Source organism: Schistocerca serialis, chromosome 7, assembly GCF_023864345.2.
Source record: "Schistocerca serialis cubense isolate TAMUIC-IGC-003099 chromosome 7, iqSchSeri2.2, whole genome shotgun sequence".
NCBI lineage: Eukaryota > Metazoa > Arthropoda > Insecta > Orthoptera > Acrididae > Schistocerca > Schistocerca serialis.
Genome location: NC_064644.1, coordinates 601,932,017 through 601,953,393, shown reverse-complemented (window position 1 = coordinate 601,953,393; position 21,377 = coordinate 601,932,017). Strand labels below are relative to the sequence as shown.

Below are 21,377 nucleotides of genomic sequence, written 5' to 3'. Positions count from 1 at the left end.
CCAATTGGTGTGATGTGAATAGACCAGCTATGCTTGGCCCAATAGAGCACTCACACATCCTAGTTAAACCCGGCCCACCAATTGTTCACCCCGCAGCCGGCAAGTCACTTCGCTTAAGCATACGTCTATATGCTTGTCCGCCACAGCTGTTGCGGACAAGTGCCCTTCCGTATCCCAGCAATGCAGCACAGACAGACACACAGCAGACACAATCGATGCCTGAGCAGCAAGGATGTTGCACATGCACGCCACAATATCGATGTTCCATGTAAAAGAATAAGGTCGGCATTACATATGACCTTACGATTTTCAGCGGATTCATCACCTTCGAGAAGAAGATGGAAGCAGACTATTGGAATTTTTTTGTTAGCTAATTGCAAATCGCTGAGTAATCTCATCAATACTGTTCACTGACGAAGTCTCCTTCAGTTATGATTATACCAATAAGGCTCGTAACGCATTGTCGATGTGATGGAAAAGCACACGTGAGGCACATTTTCAAGAACGCTTTGCTGTAAATACGTTGTTTGGTATGATAGACTATAAGCCGATTGGGCCTTTCGTCTTACTCCACTGTCTTACGTGGTCCCATCATCTAGAAATCCTTGAAAACTAGCTTCCAGCATTACAGGAAAAGAATACTTCGGCTTCAAGGATGGGTATCTCGGGGGTTCTCTACTCGTCATGTGACACCACATCCAAACCAAACACTCCCAGGAACATGGATCGACAAAAGCGGCATTAAGGTCCCTGGAAATCAATACTTTAGATATTTATCTGTGAAGATGGTTCAAATGGTTCAAATGGCTCTGAGCACTATGGGACTCAACATCTTAGGTCATAAGCCCCCTAGAACTTAGAACTACTTAAACCTAACTAACCTAAGGACATCACACACACCCATGCCCGAGGCAGGATTCGAACCTGCGACCGTAGCAGTCCCGCGGTTCCGGACTGCAGCGCCAGAACCGCACGGCCACCGCGGCCGGCTCTGTGAAAATGGTTGAAAGGTGAAGCCCAGAACGAAAAAAGTATATAAAAGAGACGAACTGATAATTCGGGTTATGAACAGTACTGCCCTCAAAAAGAACATCAAAGAATTTGAAATTGCATTGAAGTCGGAAGTGGAATTTATGGAAAACAAGTTTGGACTTAATCATTTGCCCCCTGTGACCATTTCTTTAGGTTACATTCTAACAGCTGTACCCCTGTACACAATAAAAATTTTACACATGTTCCATCTCCTAAAATGTTTAGTATTCCTCTTCAAGCGCCTTGTTTAGTAACTCTCCTTCCCTATCAGCTATTATAGTGATTGTTGGCTACGAGAATGAGAAACAGAACGAGCAAAAGTGAAATTTGTGGTTTTGGGGAATGAAATGTAGCTAATAGTAAAACAAATACGAGCATTAAAACAAACGACAGCATTTTTAACTTATATTTAGAATGGAATAGAGGAAACTAAACAAGTATGCAGTACACCTCAAAGTTGTTTGGAATGGTCTGAAGGTTTTGAATGTTGTGCTTTAATTATTTCGTTTGGCACTTGAACATAATTGCATCAATACGTAACTAATGTTCTTGATGTTGCAGTCAGACGGAGGCCCTCGCGCCCCCGTGTGGCGGGAGCAGCGTACACAAAAGAATTTGGTTCACATCTGAGAGAGGGCGTTGAGAGGCCAGACAAACGTGTGGTTCCTGAAGAGGGGCAGCAGCCTTTTCAGTAGTTGCAGGGGCAACAGTCTGGATGATTAACTGATCTGTCCTTGTAACACTAACCAAAACGACCTTGCTGTGCTGGTACTGCGAACGGCTGAAAGCAAGGGGCAACTACAGCCGTAATTTTTCCCGAGGGCATGCAGCTTTACTGTACGGTTAAATGATGATGGCGTCCTCTTGGGTAAAATATTCCGGAGGTAAAATAGTCCCCCAATCCGATCTCCGGGCGGGGACTACTCAAGAGGACGTCGTTAATCAGGAGAAAGAAAACTGGCGTTCTACGGATCGGAGCGTGGAATGTCAGATCCCTTAATCGGGTAGGTACGTTAGAAAATTTAAAAAGGGAAATGGATAGGTTAAAGTTAGATATGGTGGTAATTAGTGAAGCTCGGTGGAAGGAGGAACAAGACTTTTGGTCAGGTGAATACAGGGTTATAAATACAGGGGTAATGCAGGAGTAGGTTTAATAATGAATAAAAAAATAGGAGTGCGGGTAAGCTACTACAAACAGCATAGTGAACGCATTATTGTGGCCAAGATGGACACGAAGTCCATGCCTACTACAGTAGTACAAGTTTATATGCCAACTACCTCTGCAGGTGATGAAGAAATTGATGAAATGTATGAGGAGATAAAAGAAATTATTCAGGTAGTGAAGGGAGACGAAAATTTAATAGTCTTGGGTGACTGGAACTCGACAGTAGGAAAAGGAAGAGAAGGAAACGTAGTAGGTAATCAGTCCCCTAGAACTTAGAACTACTTAAACCTGACTAACCTAAGGACATCCCACACATCCATCCCCGAGGCAGGATTCGAACCTGCGACTGTAGCGGTCGCGCGGTTCGAGACTGTAGCGCCTAGAACCGCTCGGCCAGGTGAATATGGACTGTGGCTAAGAAATGCAAGAGGAAGCCGCCTGGTAGAATTTTGCACAGAGCATAACTTAATCATAGCTAACACTTGGTTCAAGAATCATAAAAGAAGGTCGTATGCGTGGAAGAACCCTGGAGATACTAGAAGGTTTCAGGTTATATAATGGTAAGACAGAGATTTAAGAACCAGGTTTTAAATTGTAAGACATTTCGAGGGGCAGATGTGGACTCTGACCACAATCTATTGGTTATGAACTGTAGATTAAAACTGAAGAAACTGCAAAAAGGTGGGAATTTAAGGAGATGGGACCTGGATAAACTGACTAAACCGGTGGTTGTACAGAGTTTCAGGGAGAGCATAAGGGAACAATTGACACGAATGGGGGAAAGAAATACAGTAGTAGGAGAATGGGTAGCTCTGAGGGATGTAGTAGTGAAGGCAGCAGAGGATCAAGTAGGTAAAAAGACGAGGGCTAGAAGAAATCCTTGGGTAACAGAAGAAGTATTAAATTTAATTGATGAAAGGAGAAAATATAAAAATGCAGTAAATGAAGCAGGCAAAAAGGAATACAAACGTCTCAAAAATGAGATCGACAGGAAGTGCAAAATGGCTAAACAGGGAGGGCTAGAGGACAAATGTAAGGATGTAATCTCACTAGGGGTAAGATAGATACTGCCTACAGGAGAATTATAGAGACATTTGGAGAAAAGAGAGCCACTTGTATGAATATCAAGAGCTCAGATGGAATCCCAGTTCTAAGCAAAGAAGGGAAAGCAGAAAGGTGGAAGGAGTATATAGAGGGTCTATACAAGAGCGATGTACTTTAGGACAATATTATGGAAATGGAAGAGGATGTAGATGAAGATGAAATGGGAGATACGATACTGCGTGAAGAGTTTGACAGAGCACTGAAAGACCTGAGTCGAAACAAGGCCCCGGGAGTAGACAACATTCCATTAGAACTACTGATGGCCTTGGGAGAGCCAGTCCTGACAAAATTCTACCATCTGGTGAGCAAGATGTATGAGACAGGCGAATAACCTCAGACTTCAAGAAGAATTTAATAATTCTTTACAGACGAATGGAAAAACTGGGAGAAGCCGACCTCGGGGAAGATCAGTTTGGATTCCGTAGAAATGTTGGAACACGTCAGGCAATACTGACCTTACGACGTATCTTAGAAGAAAGATTAAGGAAAGACAAACCTACGTTTCTAGCATTTGTAGACTTAAAGAAAGCTTTTGACAATGTTGACTGGAATACTCTCTTTCAAATTCTAAAGGTGGCAGGCGTAAAATACAGGGACCGAAAGGCTATTTACAATTTGTACAGAAACCAGATGGCAGTTATAAGAGTCGAGGGACGTGAAAGGGAAGAAGTGGTTGGGAAGCGAGTGAGACAGGGTTGTAGCCTCTCCCCGATGTTATTCAATCTGAATATTGAGCAAGCAGTAAAGGAAACAAAAGAAAAATTCGGAGTAGGTATTAAAATTCATGGAGAAGAAATAAAAACTTTGAGGTTCGCCGATGACATTGTAATTCTGTCAGAGACAGCAAAGGACGGAAGAACAGTTGAACGGAATGGACAGTCTCTTGAAAGGAGGATATAAGATGAACATCAACAAAAGCAAAACGAGGATAATGGAATGTAGTCGAATTAAGTCGGGTGATGCTGAGGGAGTTAGATTAGGAAATGAGACACTTAAAGTAGTAGGAGTTTTGTTATTTGGGAGGCAAAATAACTGATGACGGTCGAAGTAGAGGAGATATAAAATGTAGACTGGCAATGGCAAGGAAAGCGTTTCTGAGGAAGAGAAATTTGTTAACATCGAGTATAGATTGAAGTGTCAGGAAGTCGTTTCTGAAGGTATTTGTATGGCCTGTTGTATTTCGCGTCTGTTGCACTTCATCTTCGTGGTGTAGCAATTTTAATGGCCAGTAGTGTATTTATACACTACTGGCCATTAAAATTGCTACACCACGAAGATGACGGGCAACAGACGCGAAATTTAACAGACAGGAAGAACATGCTGTGATACGCAAATTATTAGCTTTTCAGAGCATTCACACAAGTTTGGCGCCGGTGGCGACACCTACAACGTGCTGACGTGAGGAAAGTTTCCAACCGATTTCTCATACACAAACAGCAGTTGACCGGCGTTGCCTCGTGAAACGTTGTTGTGATGCCTCGTGTAAGGAGGAGAAATGTGTACCATCACGTTTCCGACTTTGATAAAGTTCCAGTTGTAGCCTATCGCGATTGCGGTTTATCGCATCGCGAGATTGCTGCTCGCGTTGATCGAGGTCCAATGACTGTTAGCAGAATATGGAATCGGTGGGTTCAGGAGGGTAATACGGAACGCTGTGCTGGATCCCAGCGGCCTCTTATCCCTAGCAGTCGAGATGACAGGCATCTTATCTGTATGGCTATAACGGGTCGTGCAGCCACGTCTCGATCCCTGAGTCAACAGACGAGGACGTTTGCGAGACAACAACCATCTGCACGAACAGTTCGATGACGTTTGTAGCAGCATTGACTATCAGCTCGGAGACCATGGCTGCGGTTACCCCTGACGCTGCACCACAGACAGGAGCGCCTGCGATGGTGTAGTCAACGACGAACCTATGTGCACGAATGGCAAAACGTCATTTTTTCGGATGAATCCAGGTTCTGCTTACAGCATCATGATGGTCGCATCCGTGTTTGGCGACATCGCTGGGAACGCACGTTGGAAGCGTGTCTTTATTCGTCATCGCCATACTGGCATATCACCCGGCGTGATGGTATGGGGTGCCATTGGTTACACGTCTCGGTCACCTCTTGTTCAAATTGACGGCAGTTTGAACAGTGGACGTTACATTACAGATGTGTTACGGCCCGTGGTTCTACCCTTCATTCGATCCCTGCGAGACCCTAAATTTTCAGCAGGATAATGCGCGACCACATGTAGCAGGTCCTGTAGGGGCCTTTCTGGATACAGAAAATGTTCGACTGCTGCCCTGGCCAGCACATTCTCCAGATCTCTCACCAACTGAAAACGTCTGGTCAATGGTGGCTCGTCATAATAGGCCAGTCACTACTCTTGATTAACTGAGGTATCATGTTGAAGCTGCATGGGCAGCTGTACCTGTACACGCCACCCAAGCTCTGTCAGTTCTAGTATAATAAATTTGTCCAATGAATATCCGTTTATCATCTGCATTTCTTCTTGGTGTAGCAATTTTACTGGCCAGTAGTGTTTGTGACATAAATGTCCGCATCTTTAGTCTACATTGATTTGGATGATTAAGTATTTTAATCGTCATGGGCCCGTAGACGTTAGCATTTGTCATGAATTTCAACTTCATACGTCCACCCGGTTCCTGAGAAAAACGGTCTTACTAGATGGACAGCAAAGTTCACCTAAGGATTCCACATTCCAGTGCCTGTGTTGAAGTAATAGACACTGCAGCGACTACAGCCGGTATGAAATGTTTTTGCAGTTGCGAATACGAGCATCCATGAGCTGCATGAGGGTATGACGAAAGTGAAAATTTGTGCCAGACCGGGACTCGAACCTTGGTTTGCCGCTTTACGCGAGTAGCCGCCTTAGCCGCTTTGGATAGCCGTGAGAGACTGTTGACCCGGCCTAGACTTCCATATGCCGTCGATACTGTGTCGTAGCCTGCATTCGGACGCACAGTATGTAATTCCCGTGCAGGGAGGACATTTTAACTAGAAGTTGCTGCCTGGTACGAGTGGATAAATATGATATTGCAGTGCGTGTGTTGTTAAGAAGAACGATGCATTATTCCTTTGAACGTGCATGCGTGGATGTATCCAAGCACAGACGATAGTTGTTCTTACTCGCAACTGAGGATACACTACTGGCCATTAAAATTGCTACACCAAGAAGAAATGCAGATGATAAACGGGTATTCATTAGACAAATATATTAAACTAGAACTGGCATGTGATTACATGTTCACGCAATTTGGGTGCATTGATCCTGCGAAAACAGTACCCAGAACAACCACCTCTGGCCGTAATAACGGCCTTGATACGCCTGGGCGTTGAATCAAACAGAGCTTGGATGGCGTGTACAGGGACAGCTGCCGATGCAGATTCAACACCATACCACAGTTCATCAACGGTAGTGACGGGCGTAATGTGACCAGGCAGTTGCTCGGTCACCATTGACCAAACGTTTTCAATTGGTGAGAGATCTGGAGAATGTGCTGGCCAGGGCAGCAGGCCTTGCACATGTGGTCGTGCATTACCCTGCTGAAATGTAGGGTTTCGCAGGGATCGAGTGAAGGGTAGAGCTACGGGTCGTAACACATCTGAAATGTAACGTCCACTGTTCAAATTGCCCTCAATGTGAACAAGAGGTGACCGAAACATGTAACCAGTGGCACCCCATACCATCACGCTGCTTGTTCTCCGAACATGCATACACGCATGCGTGTCCGAAGAAATATTGGATCGTTCTTAACAATACAGGCACTGTAATATCATATTTATCCGCTCACACCAGGCAGCGACTTTCAATTGAAATGCCGTCCTGCTCGAGAACCACATAATGCGTGTTAGAGTGCAGGTTGTGACTCAGGAATGACGACGTATGCGAAGTTTGGGTCTGGCCGTGAGTCGTGCACGGATAGCCAAACCGCTTCAGGCGACCGCACGCGTAAGGTGGGAAATCCGGTTTTGTGCTCCAGTCGGGTACAAATTTTCACTGTCGTCATTCCCTCGTGTAACTGATGGTTGCTCGTATCCGCAACAGCGAAGACATTTCATGTACAAGGATTCCGTTTCTACCGATTGAGCGAAGGAGCTCTAAAAATTGCCTGCATTCAGCTCTGGTTTTTATTGCACGCCAAGGCGTTTAGTCTTCTGAGATCTGACATACTAAAAGCCACAGTGGGTGTACGATAGAAAGGAACGGTGGTGGATGATGATTTTATGCTTGCCTTGGATTGATGGGGAGGCTTTTGTGTGTATATGTGTGTGTGTGTGTGTGAGAGAGAGAGAGAGAGAGAGAGAGACAGACAGACAGATAGACAGACAGACAGAGAGATCTAGGCATAGAGAGAAAGAAAGAGCGGGAGAGAGAACGTTACGAATAGAGCGAGCGCCGGGGACAGAGCCTGTGAATTAAGCGGATGAAAGAGTGAACGTTCATAACATTCCTATCTGTCTTAAAAAGAAAATATTAGTGGAAAAATGATAAATACAAGAAATGTCTTCTTTTTCTTTCAGGCAGTTCCCTGGGGATTCCGAAGTTTGCTGAACTGGATTGCTAACGAATATCCTGGATATCCGATTATTGTAACAGAGAATGGTCTGAGGAATTCAGGAGGACGGAACGACACTGACAGGATCGACTACTATATCGTACGTAACACTCACGCCCCTGTGTTGCAGTCCGACATCGGTTTTGAAGTCTGTGAGCTCATTTCAGTTACAAGGATTGTATTTTTTTTACCTGTAGGGTTTCCTGGGAGCTCTTCTGGAAGCAGTGAACGTTGATGGAGTTCCAGTGATTGGGTACACGACGTGGACTCTTATGGACAACGTGGAATGGAGTTTGGGAACCAGGTGAGTAATCCTGGAAATCTTTGTTCATCAGACACTGTCCTCTCATAAGTTTGGATTGACCGGTGGTCTGAAATTCCAAAACATTTTCTGTTATGGAAAGTTATACAATTGTAATGAAGTACTTCTTTCACTAATTTGGGAACAAATAGTAAGGCATATCATTCTGTTTACAACTTCAGTATACAGCCCCTGATAGCAGTTGGTATTTTTAGTGTGTTGGTGGGACCATCTGAATTTTAGGAAAAAGCTGTCCTTCTCTTTGAGAAATACAACTATCTACACATTAAATGCCCAGTGGGAAGTAACGAGAGAAGTGGCACGAGTGATCACATTTCTGTCCTCCTCCCATCATGGACATATTGTGCCTAACTCTAAAATGACAAAATTAATAAATCGAGGAAATAAGATCACATTTGAGAATGCTTTATTTAAGGGACAGCATTGTTTGGTCCTAAAAACATTAGGATTTCTGTATTTTTCTAATAGATTCTTCAAACGTAATGGAGTCAAGTGTTTATTTATTACTGTCAAGAAAAGTAGCCTTCCTTGATGTTTAGGAAGGTTGATGTCACCTCTGGACGTGCCCTGTATAGGAAGCCAACTCACTCTGATTTGTATCTTCCGGATGATAGCTTTCAACATCCGTGTCAGCGTGAGGGGTATTTCGTACCTTGCCTCGTAGGACCCATGTCATCTCACATCCTGAACGTTTGTCATCTGAGTTTTCCCACCTCGAAGTCACTGTCTGTCAGTTGTAGTGAAAGACGTGCATTGCACTATCGACTAACCATCAATCGGGACAGTGATGACAATAACGAGGCGGTACCAAAGACCACAGCCATTTTATCTTACGCAGCTAGCAGTTCCAACCTAGGAAAAAAAGGAAAAAAAAAGATGTCATCCGAATGGGACTGATCCCGATGGATATTATGTACATGCACACAAAACAAATGACCGCAGTTTCAGAAAAATTGGGTGGTTTATTCAAGAGGGAGAGCTTCACGAACGGTGCGAGTTTATAACGCTTTGGTCCACCTCTGGCCCCTATGCAAGGAGTTATTCGGCTTGGCATAGACTGACAGAATTGCTGGATATCCTGCTGAGGGATATTGTGCCAGATTGTGTCCAACTGGAGCGTTAGATCGTCAAAATCTCGAACTGGTTGCGGGGTCCTGCCCATAATGCTCCAAACGTTCTGAAACGGCGAGAAATCCTGTCGTGTACTGAAGCAGCACACAAGAAGAATTTGTAACAGTTGCTACCAGAAGTACCGTGGACGTACTCGTACTGCGCGCAAATCAATCAAACTGCCGCGCGAGTCACGCACAGTGGAGCGGCAGCGCCACCAGGAAGAGAGGGGCGGGATTAAGTAGTCGTGCGAGAGCCGAAGTTGTCAGCTGCAAGTCGGAAGTCAGTCCGAGGCTTGCTAGGGAATTCCTGCAGAACTTTCGTCGTGTCTTCAAGCCTTCAATTCGTCGAATGAGATAGAAACAGTGGCCGATATATAGTGGTTAGTCTTCAGTAGAAACAGAAAAGTGATTAGAATTGACATGTATGGACAGAGACCGCTTGCCTACAGATTTAACTGAGTGCCGTTAGTTTGGAACTGTTCTTAGAATAGTACAGTACCTCGAGACAGACGATAAGTTTTCTTCAGACTTTAGTCCAGAGAACATGATTTAATTTGTGTTCATGGAACTGTAGTCAACGCAGGACAGATACGCTAAACCCACATTCTACAATAGCTGTAACGAACGTTACCAAAGCTGAGTAATATATTTTGCTATTTGACACTCTGTGTTACTTTCATTGTATATGTGCTTTCCAGAAAACCCAAGCATTCGTCCTGCCAAAAGATCTGTATCAATTTCTTCAGCGACAGCGAGATTTTCATCAAAGTGGATGCCGCTAGTCCACAACAGATCCGACGACCTTCCTGACCAAGCTAGGGTTTGGCGAGCACGAAGACGAGCAGTAGATATTCTTGCCGTTTGCGGGCATGCATTATCTTGCTGCAGTGTCAGCCAAAGATGGCTTGCGATGAAGGGCTACAAATCGGGTCGTAGAATGTCTTCGACGTAGCGCTGTGCTGCAAGGGTGCCGTGGCTGACAACGAAAGGGGCCCTGCTACGAAAAGAACACCCCGCACCGTCACTCCCACTTGTAGGGGCGTGTGGTGGTCGGCAGTGAGGTCGGTATCCCACCAATGTCTGCGGCTCCAGCCATGTCTTCGGTCTCGAATCTCACTGCCTGGACTGGAATTGCCGTTAGAGATGAGTCCTGCTACGAAATGACCCCCGATAACCAACGAAGACGTGTCTGGAGACGCCTGAGACAGCGGTGGGACACCGACCTGACTGTCGCCCACCATACACCCCTACAAGCAGGAGTGATGGTGCGGTGTGTTCTTTTCGTAGCAGGACCCCTTTCGTTGTCTTCTGCGCCACCCTAGCAGCACAGCGGTACTTCGATGATATTCTACGCTCTTTATTGTAGCCCTTGATGGCAAGCCATCTTGGGCCTACATCTCAGCAAAAAAACGCCTGTCCGCATAAGGCGAGAGTCTCTGTTGCTTGTCTTCGTACTTGGGAAACGCAGTCTTGGCCAGCATGGTCTCTGGATCTCTCTCACAGTTGAGAAAGTTTGGAGCTTTGTGGGCAAGGACCTACAACCAGCTCGGGATTTCGACGATCTACGTGCGAGTTGGACAGAATTTGGTACGATATCCTTCAGGAGGACGTAGAACAACTCTATCGGTCAATGACAAGCCGAATCAGTGGTTGCTTAAGGGCCAGCGATGAACCAAAGCATTATTAACTTGTTCAGTTTTTGAAGCTCTTTCGCTTGCGTGAATCATCTAGTTTTTCTGAAATTGCAATCATTTGTTTGGCTGTACCGATTTCCATCCCATTCGGAAAACTGCTTTGAAGTGCGTCGTACACTACTGGTCATTAAAATTGCTACACCAAGAAGAAATGCAGATGATAAACGGGTATTCAGTGGACAAATATATCATACTAGAAATGACATGTGATTACATTTTGACGCAGTTTGGGTGCATACATCCTGAGAAATCAGTACCCAGAACAACCACCTCTGGCCGTAATAACGGCCTTGATTCGCCTGGGTATTCAGTCAAACAGAGCTTGGATGGCGCGTACAGGTACAGCTGCCCATGCAGCTTCAACACGATACCACAGTTCATCAAGACTAGTGACTGGCGTATTGTGACGAGGCAGTTGCTCGGCCACCATTGACCAGACGTTTTCAATTGGTGAGAGATCTGAGGAATGTCCTGGACAGGGCAGCAGTCGAACATTTTATGTATCCAGAAAGGCCCGTACAGGACCTGCAACATGCGGTCGTGCATTATCCTGCTCAAATGTACGGTTTCGAAGGGATCGAATGAAGGGTAGGGCCACGGGCCGTAACACATCTCAAGTGTAACGTCCACTGTTCAAAGTACCGTCAATGCGAACAAGAGGTGACCGAGACGTGTAACCATTGGCACCCTATACAATTACGCCGGGTGATATGCCAGTATGGCGATTCCGAATGCTCGCTTCCAATGTGCGTTCACCGCGATGTCGACAAATACGGATTCGACCATCGTGATGCTGTAAACAGAACCTGGATTCATCCGAAAAAATGACGTTTTGCCATTCGTGCACCCAGGTTCGTCGTTGACTACACCATCGCAGGCGCTCCTGTCTGTGATGCAGCGTCAAGGGTAACCGCAGCCATGGTCTCCGAGCTGATAGTCCATGCTGCTGCAAACGTCGTCGAACTGTTCGTGCAGATGGTTGTTGTCTTGCAAACGTCCCCATCTGTTGACTAAGGGATCGAGACGTGGCTGCACGATCCATTACAGCCATGCGGATAAGATACCTGTCATCTCGGCTGCTAGTGATACGAGGCCATTGGGATCCAGCACGGCGTTCCGTATTACCCTCCTGAACCCACCGATTCCATATTCTGCTAACAGTCATTGGATCTCGATCAACGCGAGCAGCAATGTCGCGATACGATTAACCGCAATCGTGATAGGCTACAATCCGACCTTCATCAAAGTCGGAAACGTGATGGTACGCATTGTTTGCGTATGAGAAATCGGTTGGAAACTTTCCTCATGTCAGCACGTTGTAGGTATCGCCACCGGCGCCAACCCTGTGTGAATGCTCTGAAAAGCTAATCATTTGCATATCACAGCATCTTCTTCCTGTCAGTTAAATTTCGCGTCTGTAGCACGTCATCTTCGTGGTGTAGCTATTTTAATGGCCAGTAGTATATTTTAGTTCTCTCGGAGTGTGTGATATGAAATGTATTTTTCGACCACTATCTAAGAGAACGGCTCTTTTAGGGTACGTGAAGAATGATTTGCGTTGGCGTTAGGCGGGTGTCTACCGTATTCCTTTCAGTTGTTGCGTATCATATATTGGTCAGACCATCAGCACCACGGACGATCGATGTATTGATAATAAGCGTGACACACTCTTACAAGAGCATAGCACATCTGCTATTGCAGAACATTTCCTGGGCATTGATCACCATATGCAATATAACAACAAGCAGATTCTTGCATGCACTTCCACTAATTGAGATAATGTTATTAAATGAGCAGTTGAGGTTAAATCAGCACGTGACCTTATATTGATGGAGGTTTTTACTTAAATTCTCCGCAGATTCCTACTCTCTCTCTCTCTCTCTCTACAGAGGGACGGAATTAATGTATTAATGCTACGTCTTCTATTAGTCACTAATATTCACTGTCGATAACTTGTGACATTGATCATTTTTGTTGCATCGTCACGAAACTTTTTATAGCGCGCGTGTGTGTGTGTGTGTGTGTGTGTGTGTGTGAGAGAGAGAGAGTTGTGCAGCATGTCACCTGCAATTTCCTAGCACAGTGCTCTGTCGTTGCATTGTCCCTCAGAAACTACAGTAGGTGCACCTATCGAAACGTTAGTGGTTGCCGAAGACGTCACCCAGCTGCATTTATCTGAACATTCTTGCATTTGCCTGCAGCGATTTAGGCAAACCGTAGATATAGCTAAACCTGGAATGCCAAGTGGGGATTCCGTCACCCAGTTCAGTGTGTAACCATTACGCTCCACACTCGGGCTTCCGTTTTGTATTGCTCGTCTGCATTGCTGTAAGAATTCTACGAACTAGTTTAGTTTAGTCGAAGCATAATGGGCAACCTGACACAAAGTGTAACTGGTATAAATTTCAGAATCACTGATTATGCTAGCCGAAACCTACACCCACCATACCCTAAAACTTATCAGTGGTGTCAAATTTCAAACAGCATCACGTACCACACAGAGACTTGGTGCAGCAAATACTCCCAATCTGGATAGATGCACAGGTCTGCTATTCGACCGTTAATCTCTTCATAGACGCAGAATGGAGAATAATTGACGGACACTGGAGTAATTTCTACCGTTCTTCAGGCGGGGTTAGCATGGGTCATCGGTGTTCTCTTAAGACATTATCTCCTCGAAAAGCATCAACTTTAATTTCTGACAGTGCGCAGCTGTCAGAAACAAGTATCAAAAATAAATTTATTAATGTTCACTTAGAACTAAACAAAACATTAAACTGGTTCAAATGGTTCAAATGGCTCTGAACACTATGGGACTTAACATCTGTGGTCATCAGTCCCCTAGAACTTAGAACTACTTAAACCTAACTAACCTAAGGACATCACACACATCCATGCCCGAGGCAGGATTCGAACCTGCGACCGTAGCAGTCGCGCGGCTCCGGATTGAGCGCCTAGAACCGCTAGACCACCGCGGCCGGCTAAACTGGTTCAAAGATTGACAGCAAATGACACGTGGCACTCTATTGCCGCACTGGTGCGTCTCATATGACAGTCATAATTTGACTGACAATCAGTACTACGAGGGCTATCCAGGAGGTAACAGATGTTTTGTTCTGTCGTGACGGTGGGTGGAGCTACAGCCACCATCTTGGTTCCATAACGTTCCTACTCTCAGTACGTATCCAGTGATGGTAACGTTTGGCGTGTGTCTTTTATTTTGCTTTCTGTGACATGCTAAAATGTGTGCTGTAATAGAAAATCCCACCAATTGTGACGTGTGTTCTGTGATAAGGTTTTCGTCGGCAACAACTGCAGACCAATGGAAATTTATCGTGACGTTTGTGATGGGTACGGAAAAGGAATAACGACTGAAAGCCGAGGGAGGCAATGGTATATTGAGTTTAAAAACGGCCATACAAGTGTCCACGATGAAGTGGTAGGCCTAACCCTGTGGCTGACAAACTGGTGACGAAAATCAACACAAAATTCGCGAAAAATCGTCGTTTCACGGTTATAGAACTTTCGCAACATTTTTCCCAAATGTTGTGGAGTTCAGTGCACGAAACTCTGGTAGAGAAGCGTGGTTACTTGAATTTTTAATTTAGGTGGATTGCCGAGGCCACAGAGAGGATAAGGACAACACACACACCCATGCCCGAGAGATGATTCGAAACTCCTACGGAGAAGCAGCGAGAACCGTGACAAGGTGCCTGAGACCGCGCGGCTACCACGTGCGGCTTAGCGTAAAAGTTTAGTTTTGTTCACCACAACGCGCATCCAGAAACGACCAATCGTACCCGAGTGCTCCGTCAGGATTTTGGGTGGGAGGCGTTTGAAGATCCAGCATACAGCCCGGATTTGCCTCTGAGCGACTACGACTGCTTCCAACCAATGGAGGTGTTGCTCGCTACACAACACTTCGGCACTGACGCCGAACTGCATGCTCGTATAAATGGGTGGCAGCAATCGCAGGGGGCAGATTTCCACAGTGACGGTATTGAAAAATTTGTGCCAAGATACGCTAAGCGCCTCAATTTGGAAGGCGATTATGTAGAAAAATAGCTGAAGAGTGTACCTTTAAAATGTATGTATTAAAATTTGGTTCTTCAACATTGTTAACTTTTTTTATTTCAAAACGTCTGTTACTTTCTGGATAGCCCTTGTATCTGAGTTTAATTCCCGAATTTTCATTAAAACAATTAACAGCTGTAATGAGTAACGTCTGATTGCCAAATGAAGCCAGCTAATTCTACGTTAATTCTTTCTTTTTTTGTGGTGGTTTTGCATAAATTTTTCTGAAGTTCAGTTCAGTGCATGATTATCCACGCTGGGTGTCCAGGCGAGTGACCCAGTATTGGAACGACCGCCTAGGGGCTGGGGGCTGCCTCTTCAGTGGCCTGTGTAGACCACAGCGGCTGTGAGGAAGCAGGTACGGCACGCCGGGCCCCGCTACTGCCCGGGGCTGGCGACGACCACACGTCTTCCTGCCGGTGTCACACAGTACTTTGCGCTCTGTGCGACGTGGGTCCAACGTCGCTGTCATGGAAATACATAACGTGGCGTGACGAACACCTGAGAAGAAAGCCACGAGTTTTACGAACCAGAGCGTCCGGGGCACACAGATTTCAAAGGCCCCACTTTCCAGGAACGCTATGTGGAGGGCAGTCAGAAAACATCTCTCCATACCGTCAGATACGGCTGGCCTGCTTTGTGAATGTAAATTCTGATCTCCTTTGGCCACCTCTCTTTACCACCTTAGGTGAGGTGGACGACCCTTGTCTTATAAAATTGGAAGAGGTCTACTCATTGGTTAATCTAAACAAATTGCGTTGCGGGACAAACCAAGTCGAAAGTTTTCGAGAAGTGTATAAGTGGAGAAAACGGCATTGACAAGAGTATCGAACAGACTGGAGAGTGGGAGAGAAACGCACAATTATTTGAGAGTTCAAAGCCAGGTTGTGTAGCGACTGGTAAACATTATAAATCTATAGCATGGAGGCGAGACTTGCTGACTGGCCAACACTTTGCAAAGCTTTTGCCACTGGTCCTCTGAAATTCTGTAGACTTGCATAAAAAAGAGACAGGCCACAGAGAATAGTAGAGGACAAACTTATGCACAGTCCTCAGGAGAGAGCACACGACAGAGGGAAAACTTCACTTTGGTACTCTAAGGACAACACTAGGCTTAGGAATTTCAGCTGATGTGTTACAGTCTGCAGCAGATCACTTGAACCTCACTGAGTCTGGTGATAGCTTGCAGCTTTGGCGAGGAGGGTGCTACAACTCACACGCATTTATCGGCTTGCTCTTACGGCAAGGCACATTCCAGAACCCAACACTTTCGTGATTGTCCGCAACCTTATTACGATTCAGTCTGAAATGTTAGTTGTGTGTGTAATGATTTCATTATTTTGGACAATACAGGCAACCACTTTGCAATCATCACGGATATAAATGTTGAAAAGTAATGTGCAGATTCTAGCTTCGTCCCATTCATCTGAATTACCCAATCTATGACAAGGTATTCACGTCTTAGATTTATAATGATCCATGTTAACAGTTAGGCAACGGCTTCGCCACAGTGGATACATCGTTTCCCGCCAGATCACCGAAGTTAAGCGCTGTCGGGCGTGGCCGGCACTTTTATGGATGACCATCTGGGCCGCCATGCACTGTTGCCGTTTTTCGGGGTTCACTCAGCCTCGTGATGCCAACTGAGGAGCTACTCGACCGAATAGTAGCGGCTCCGGTCAAAGAAAACCATCATAACGACCGGGAGAGCCCGTTCTATCCACATCCTCAGCTGAGGATGACACGGGGGTCGGATGTAGAGTGCTGCAAAACGCTCCATGTTTGACCGGTCACGGCTCGCCAGTTGACGGGGGCACCGAGCCTCTCGTGTCCGGCTCCACACGACTCGGCTCGGCCACGTACTCGCCCCATGTCTGATGTCCGGATTCAGGAGACGCGGATAACCGAGCATGACCGGTCTCCGCTGACGTCTCACCTCGCCTCGCTACGGCTCGCTGTTCTGTACTGTACAAATCCAACGCCTCTCTCTCTCTCTCTCTCTTTTAATACAAAAGTAACGTTTCCAAGAACGGGTACGTTCTTCATAGAGCACTTTCTTTTATAATATTTACTCCCGTCTTCCTAACGTCCAGGAATTTTGTTGTAAATAAAACATTGATCACAAGAGACCAATCTGTGTTAATGTAATGAAATGTAAGCCTCAAATAGTGCACCTGATTATGCGAATCAGTCCACATATCAACTGTCGCAGCACATGTTTTATTACTAACTTCCGCAATAACAGAAGGCATTATACTGTTTCGTATTGCATCAGCTTGTTCTTTGACATGTCTGCTTATAGTAGAGGGATGTGGCATGGCATCTGCCACGTTAACTTTTCCATAATGCGCACCTAGATGTATTAATTCTTGCCCTAGTTCTCTGAAACCTTCACCGCAAACAGCATTAAAAGGTCTCATATCTTTAGCACACATTGCAACACACTTTGCTGTAATACTATTTTTTATTACTGCCGGTATTCCTGAAGGAGCTGTATGTTTGTGAGGTTTCTTGCAACTGTGTTTCTTTAAAAGAGTGGTTCGCGATTGGAAACACAATAATGTGGAGCAGTTTATGCACGATACGTACCCAGTAGACGCACTGTTTCGTCTACAACCACCAAAAATATGCTCCGTACTTGGCTTTTTAGACCTTTCCGTCTCTTCAACGTGTAAACATTGATTTCAATCTTACGTCTTACTGCACTGGTTTCCTCGCACTGCATGATTGCAGAGAGAGAGAGAGAGAGAGATAGACCACAAATGAGAAGCCCGTACTGGCTGCAGTCTCAGACGGATAATGACACGTGTAATGTGTTTGAAGTTGCGTGCTACGTATTCGGTCACGGCTTCTATGCTCGGTCACCAGAACTAGTGCGGGCAGCCTATCCAGTTAGGGTGTGCTCGCCCCATCTCGTATTTTGTGCTCGCTTACTCGGTCATGCAGGACTCTAGTCGGATGGTCCCGACGGGCCACTTGTGCTGCTGCTGCTGCTGTTGCCGCTATGTTAACAGTTGATAGTTTCCTCATTCTCTGCATTGCTTGTGGTCGAACTAATCCAGTACTAATTTGTTATTTGTGTATGTCAACAAGGAATATTGTAATAAACTGAGATAAATAAAGACCACTGCTTCATCTCGTAGTTAGATGAACACTGTGTTCTTTATCTTGTCTGTGTTACAGCACGCAGGTCTCACGATTGCTAACGCCATCCCGTGTCGTTAATTATTCATTGCACAATACTTTTTTCACTAAATGCATGTGAGTACATGGAGTGCGATCTGACAAAGGTAGGTGTACCAATGTTGATCATTCTGCCATCCACAGGGGTACCGCCACCCATGTGGAAGGCTGAGCTGTAGCCTCAAACGAATGCATTGTTGATGATTCTGATATCGACAGGTGTATGTATTTATGTTGAGGACTCCGCCGTAACCTCACATTCATGCTTAACAGAATGTAAAAATGAAGTAGCCTTTTACAAAAACATATATCCATCAATTCTGTACCTATTGATCCTGTAGAAATTACGTTGATTAAAAAACGTTAAAGATTGACATAAACATAGACACAGATGATTTAAATATTGTCTCGCCCTCGTTTCGTAAACAGAAGGAAATGAAATGTTAACATATTGTACATGAAAAAAGTGCTGTCAGCCTATCAACTCTAACATTCTGCGTGGTGTCTGTTTGTTCTATATCGTGACTCCCTACCACGTCCGCGCAACGACGCTCTGAGCGTGTTTTTTTAGGGAATTGACCAGTTTGAACCTGCGACCTGTTGCTGGTAAGGAGACGCCAGACCACACATGACATGTAGAGTTCAGAAGAGTCCAGTGAGACTAGCGATGATATAACCAAATACTTAATGATTTCAGCGTCAGCTCCACTGTATTCCTTGTAAAAGAATCTTAATACTAACTAAATTTAGTGCAAGGGGTTCAAGACTTTCCTATTTTTAGTTATCTGGTAAAATAACGTCGAAAAAGCAGTTAAGTTTACCATTGGAAATTTTATTCTACTCACAAAACATTGTTTATAAATTGCACTATTGATAAAAGGATATGTTTTAATACAGGATGGTAAAAACCAACCGCGTTCAACAAAAATGTGAACGGATATTCCCTGAATGGGTTTCCAAGTTCTACAATGGATCGAAGGATGACCTATGCCATATCATATCTATAATCTAGGTTTAAATTAAGTTTCACAAAAGACAAAACTATCAAAATGGTCTACAGTGACCCTCAATTATCTTTAATTACTTATCTAACTTGTCGTAAATTACAGTGGCTAATGTGGCTTCTCAATAACTATGTAACAGAAAAATCATCGCGTTTCAGATTTTTACCTCAAGTGGCAAATGTGAACACCATGAGCTTTAATTGACGATCGACACTAGTATTACGTAAAGGGGTGTAACAGGTGAGACTTCTGCAGTTCTGAGTGAAGCTTTATGCGCTGTTATGCGGCATCGCGTGCGTTCATTACCTTGTCGGTGTTCGTCAGGGGGCGGCGGACAGCACAGCTCCGCTCAACTCGCCGTCTCGGAAGCAACTCTCACCTAACTTCTCCTTACTACAATTTACCGAAGTTAGTTTAAAAAAACTATCTGGCTGTGTTTTCATCTGACCAATCAGGGTCTCAATGTTAACCTTAAGCTCCGCCTACAAATATTCTGTCTATCCAATGAGAAACGTTATACTTTTCGTGGTGGGGCAATGTTTTTAAAGTTTGCAACGTAACAGAGACGCGAAAAAGTCTCACGCTAAAATTTGCAGCTGGTGTGGTCCTTTTAGTGTTATCGTAAGATCTATACTGTTCTTCTGGAGGGCTCTATCTTTTAAAATAGGCTGGGGGGTGGTCCTGACGTAACAGAGACGCGAAAAAGTCTCACGCTAAAACTTGAGGTTGAAGTAGCCCTTTTTGTGTTATCGTAAGATCTATACTGTTCTTCTGGAGGGCTCTAGGTTTTAACATGGGCTGGGGGTGGTCCTAGCGGTTAGCTGGCGACGTGGGTGTCCGTCCCTTATCGTAGGGCCTTCTAACTTAACACGGTCCTGCTCTCGGCTTCTGTTCTCGTTTCTCCCCTTCGAACTGCGTCTGTCTCACGGTGAGAAGGTATAACATGCATTTAGGCACTCTTGTGTTAGTTTGTGGTATTCCATTTGCTCACTCGTTACTCGTATTACTTTGGTTAATTTAATGTCACGATTTATTCGGAGCTATGTGACATACTACTGGATTTGCTTATCATGTCAGGGTTTTCATGGAAGGTGTTGGATTTGCCTGACACCTTACCCAACTAGAATTATTTTACAAGGGATGCATCTAGTAGATGTTCATAGTTTTATGTACTAACTGTATGGTTGATGATCTGTGTGTGTGTGTGTGTGTGTGTGTGTGTGTGTGTGTGTGTGTGTATGTGTGTGTGTGTGTGTGTGTGTATGTGTCTGTGTGTGTGTGTCAAGTATCAACAACGCATCTCACGTAATGTAATAAAATTTTTACACAGGGCAAAGTTTGGTCTGTACCAGGTGGATTTCAGCAGCCCAAACCTAACGAGAACGCCCAAGGAATCGGCCGGCTTCATAGCGGAAGTCTACGGGAGCAGAGAGCTGCCAGAGCAATACTTCTGGTAGGAAGAGCTCATAGCTGAGTCTGTGAGAGATATAAGTTATATGTTGTATGTTATTTCAGGAACTTCTGAATGTCTGAGGTAACTAATTTCAAAACCAGCGTCAATACCAGAAGTCTACGGAAGCAGAGAGCTACCAGATCAGTACTTGCGGTAGAAAAAGTTCATAGATATATCTATGAGTGAAGTAGGTTTTAAGCCATATGTAACTTCAGAAACTACTGAATGGCTGAAGTAATTTATTATAAAATCAGTGTCAATAAATAAATTTATAAAAATAAATCGTTTGTACTTATTCTCCTTGTTAACAGAACGTAGATAGAAGTGTACTCCTAAATCGTTGTTATTCTGTCACGCAGATCTGTAGATCGAAATAACTGATATATTAGAACATGATTAAATTGGCGATGGACAAATTGTCGTAAAACGTCTAGTAAACGCTATATTCTACTCATTAACTGTGTCTAGAGGAACTGAGCAATGAAAGTCATCAAATTTTTCTGCTTCACTATTGGCCATAGAGGATGCTCAATAACGCTCAATTAGGGAGCGTGAACGGGCCCCAATAGGTGCTCGCATGATTTAATTGTTTGCCAATCTACGTCAAGTAGGTCGACAGTGATGACCCTGGAGCAGTGTCGACTTGCAAGCTGAGTCAGTGTTACTG

General features: G+C 44.7%; 1 protein-coding gene across 1 annotated transcript in view; it reads left to right on the top strand.

The window, feature by feature from the left end:
* Positions 1 to 20,714, top strand: part of LOC126413286 (myrosinase 1-like) — a 72,977-nt gene extending 52,263 nt beyond the window's left edge. The window contains exons 9-11 of the mRNA XM_050083187.1: positions 7,834 to 7,968; positions 8,066 to 8,172; positions 20,588 to 20,714. Of these exons, the coding sequence (XP_049939144.1) occupies positions 7,834 to 7,968; positions 8,066 to 8,172; positions 20,588 to 20,714 (369 nt within the window). The remainder of the gene's footprint in view (positions 1 to 7,833; positions 7,969 to 8,065; positions 8,173 to 20,587) is intronic.
* Positions 20,715 to 21,377: the final 663 nt, after the last annotated feature.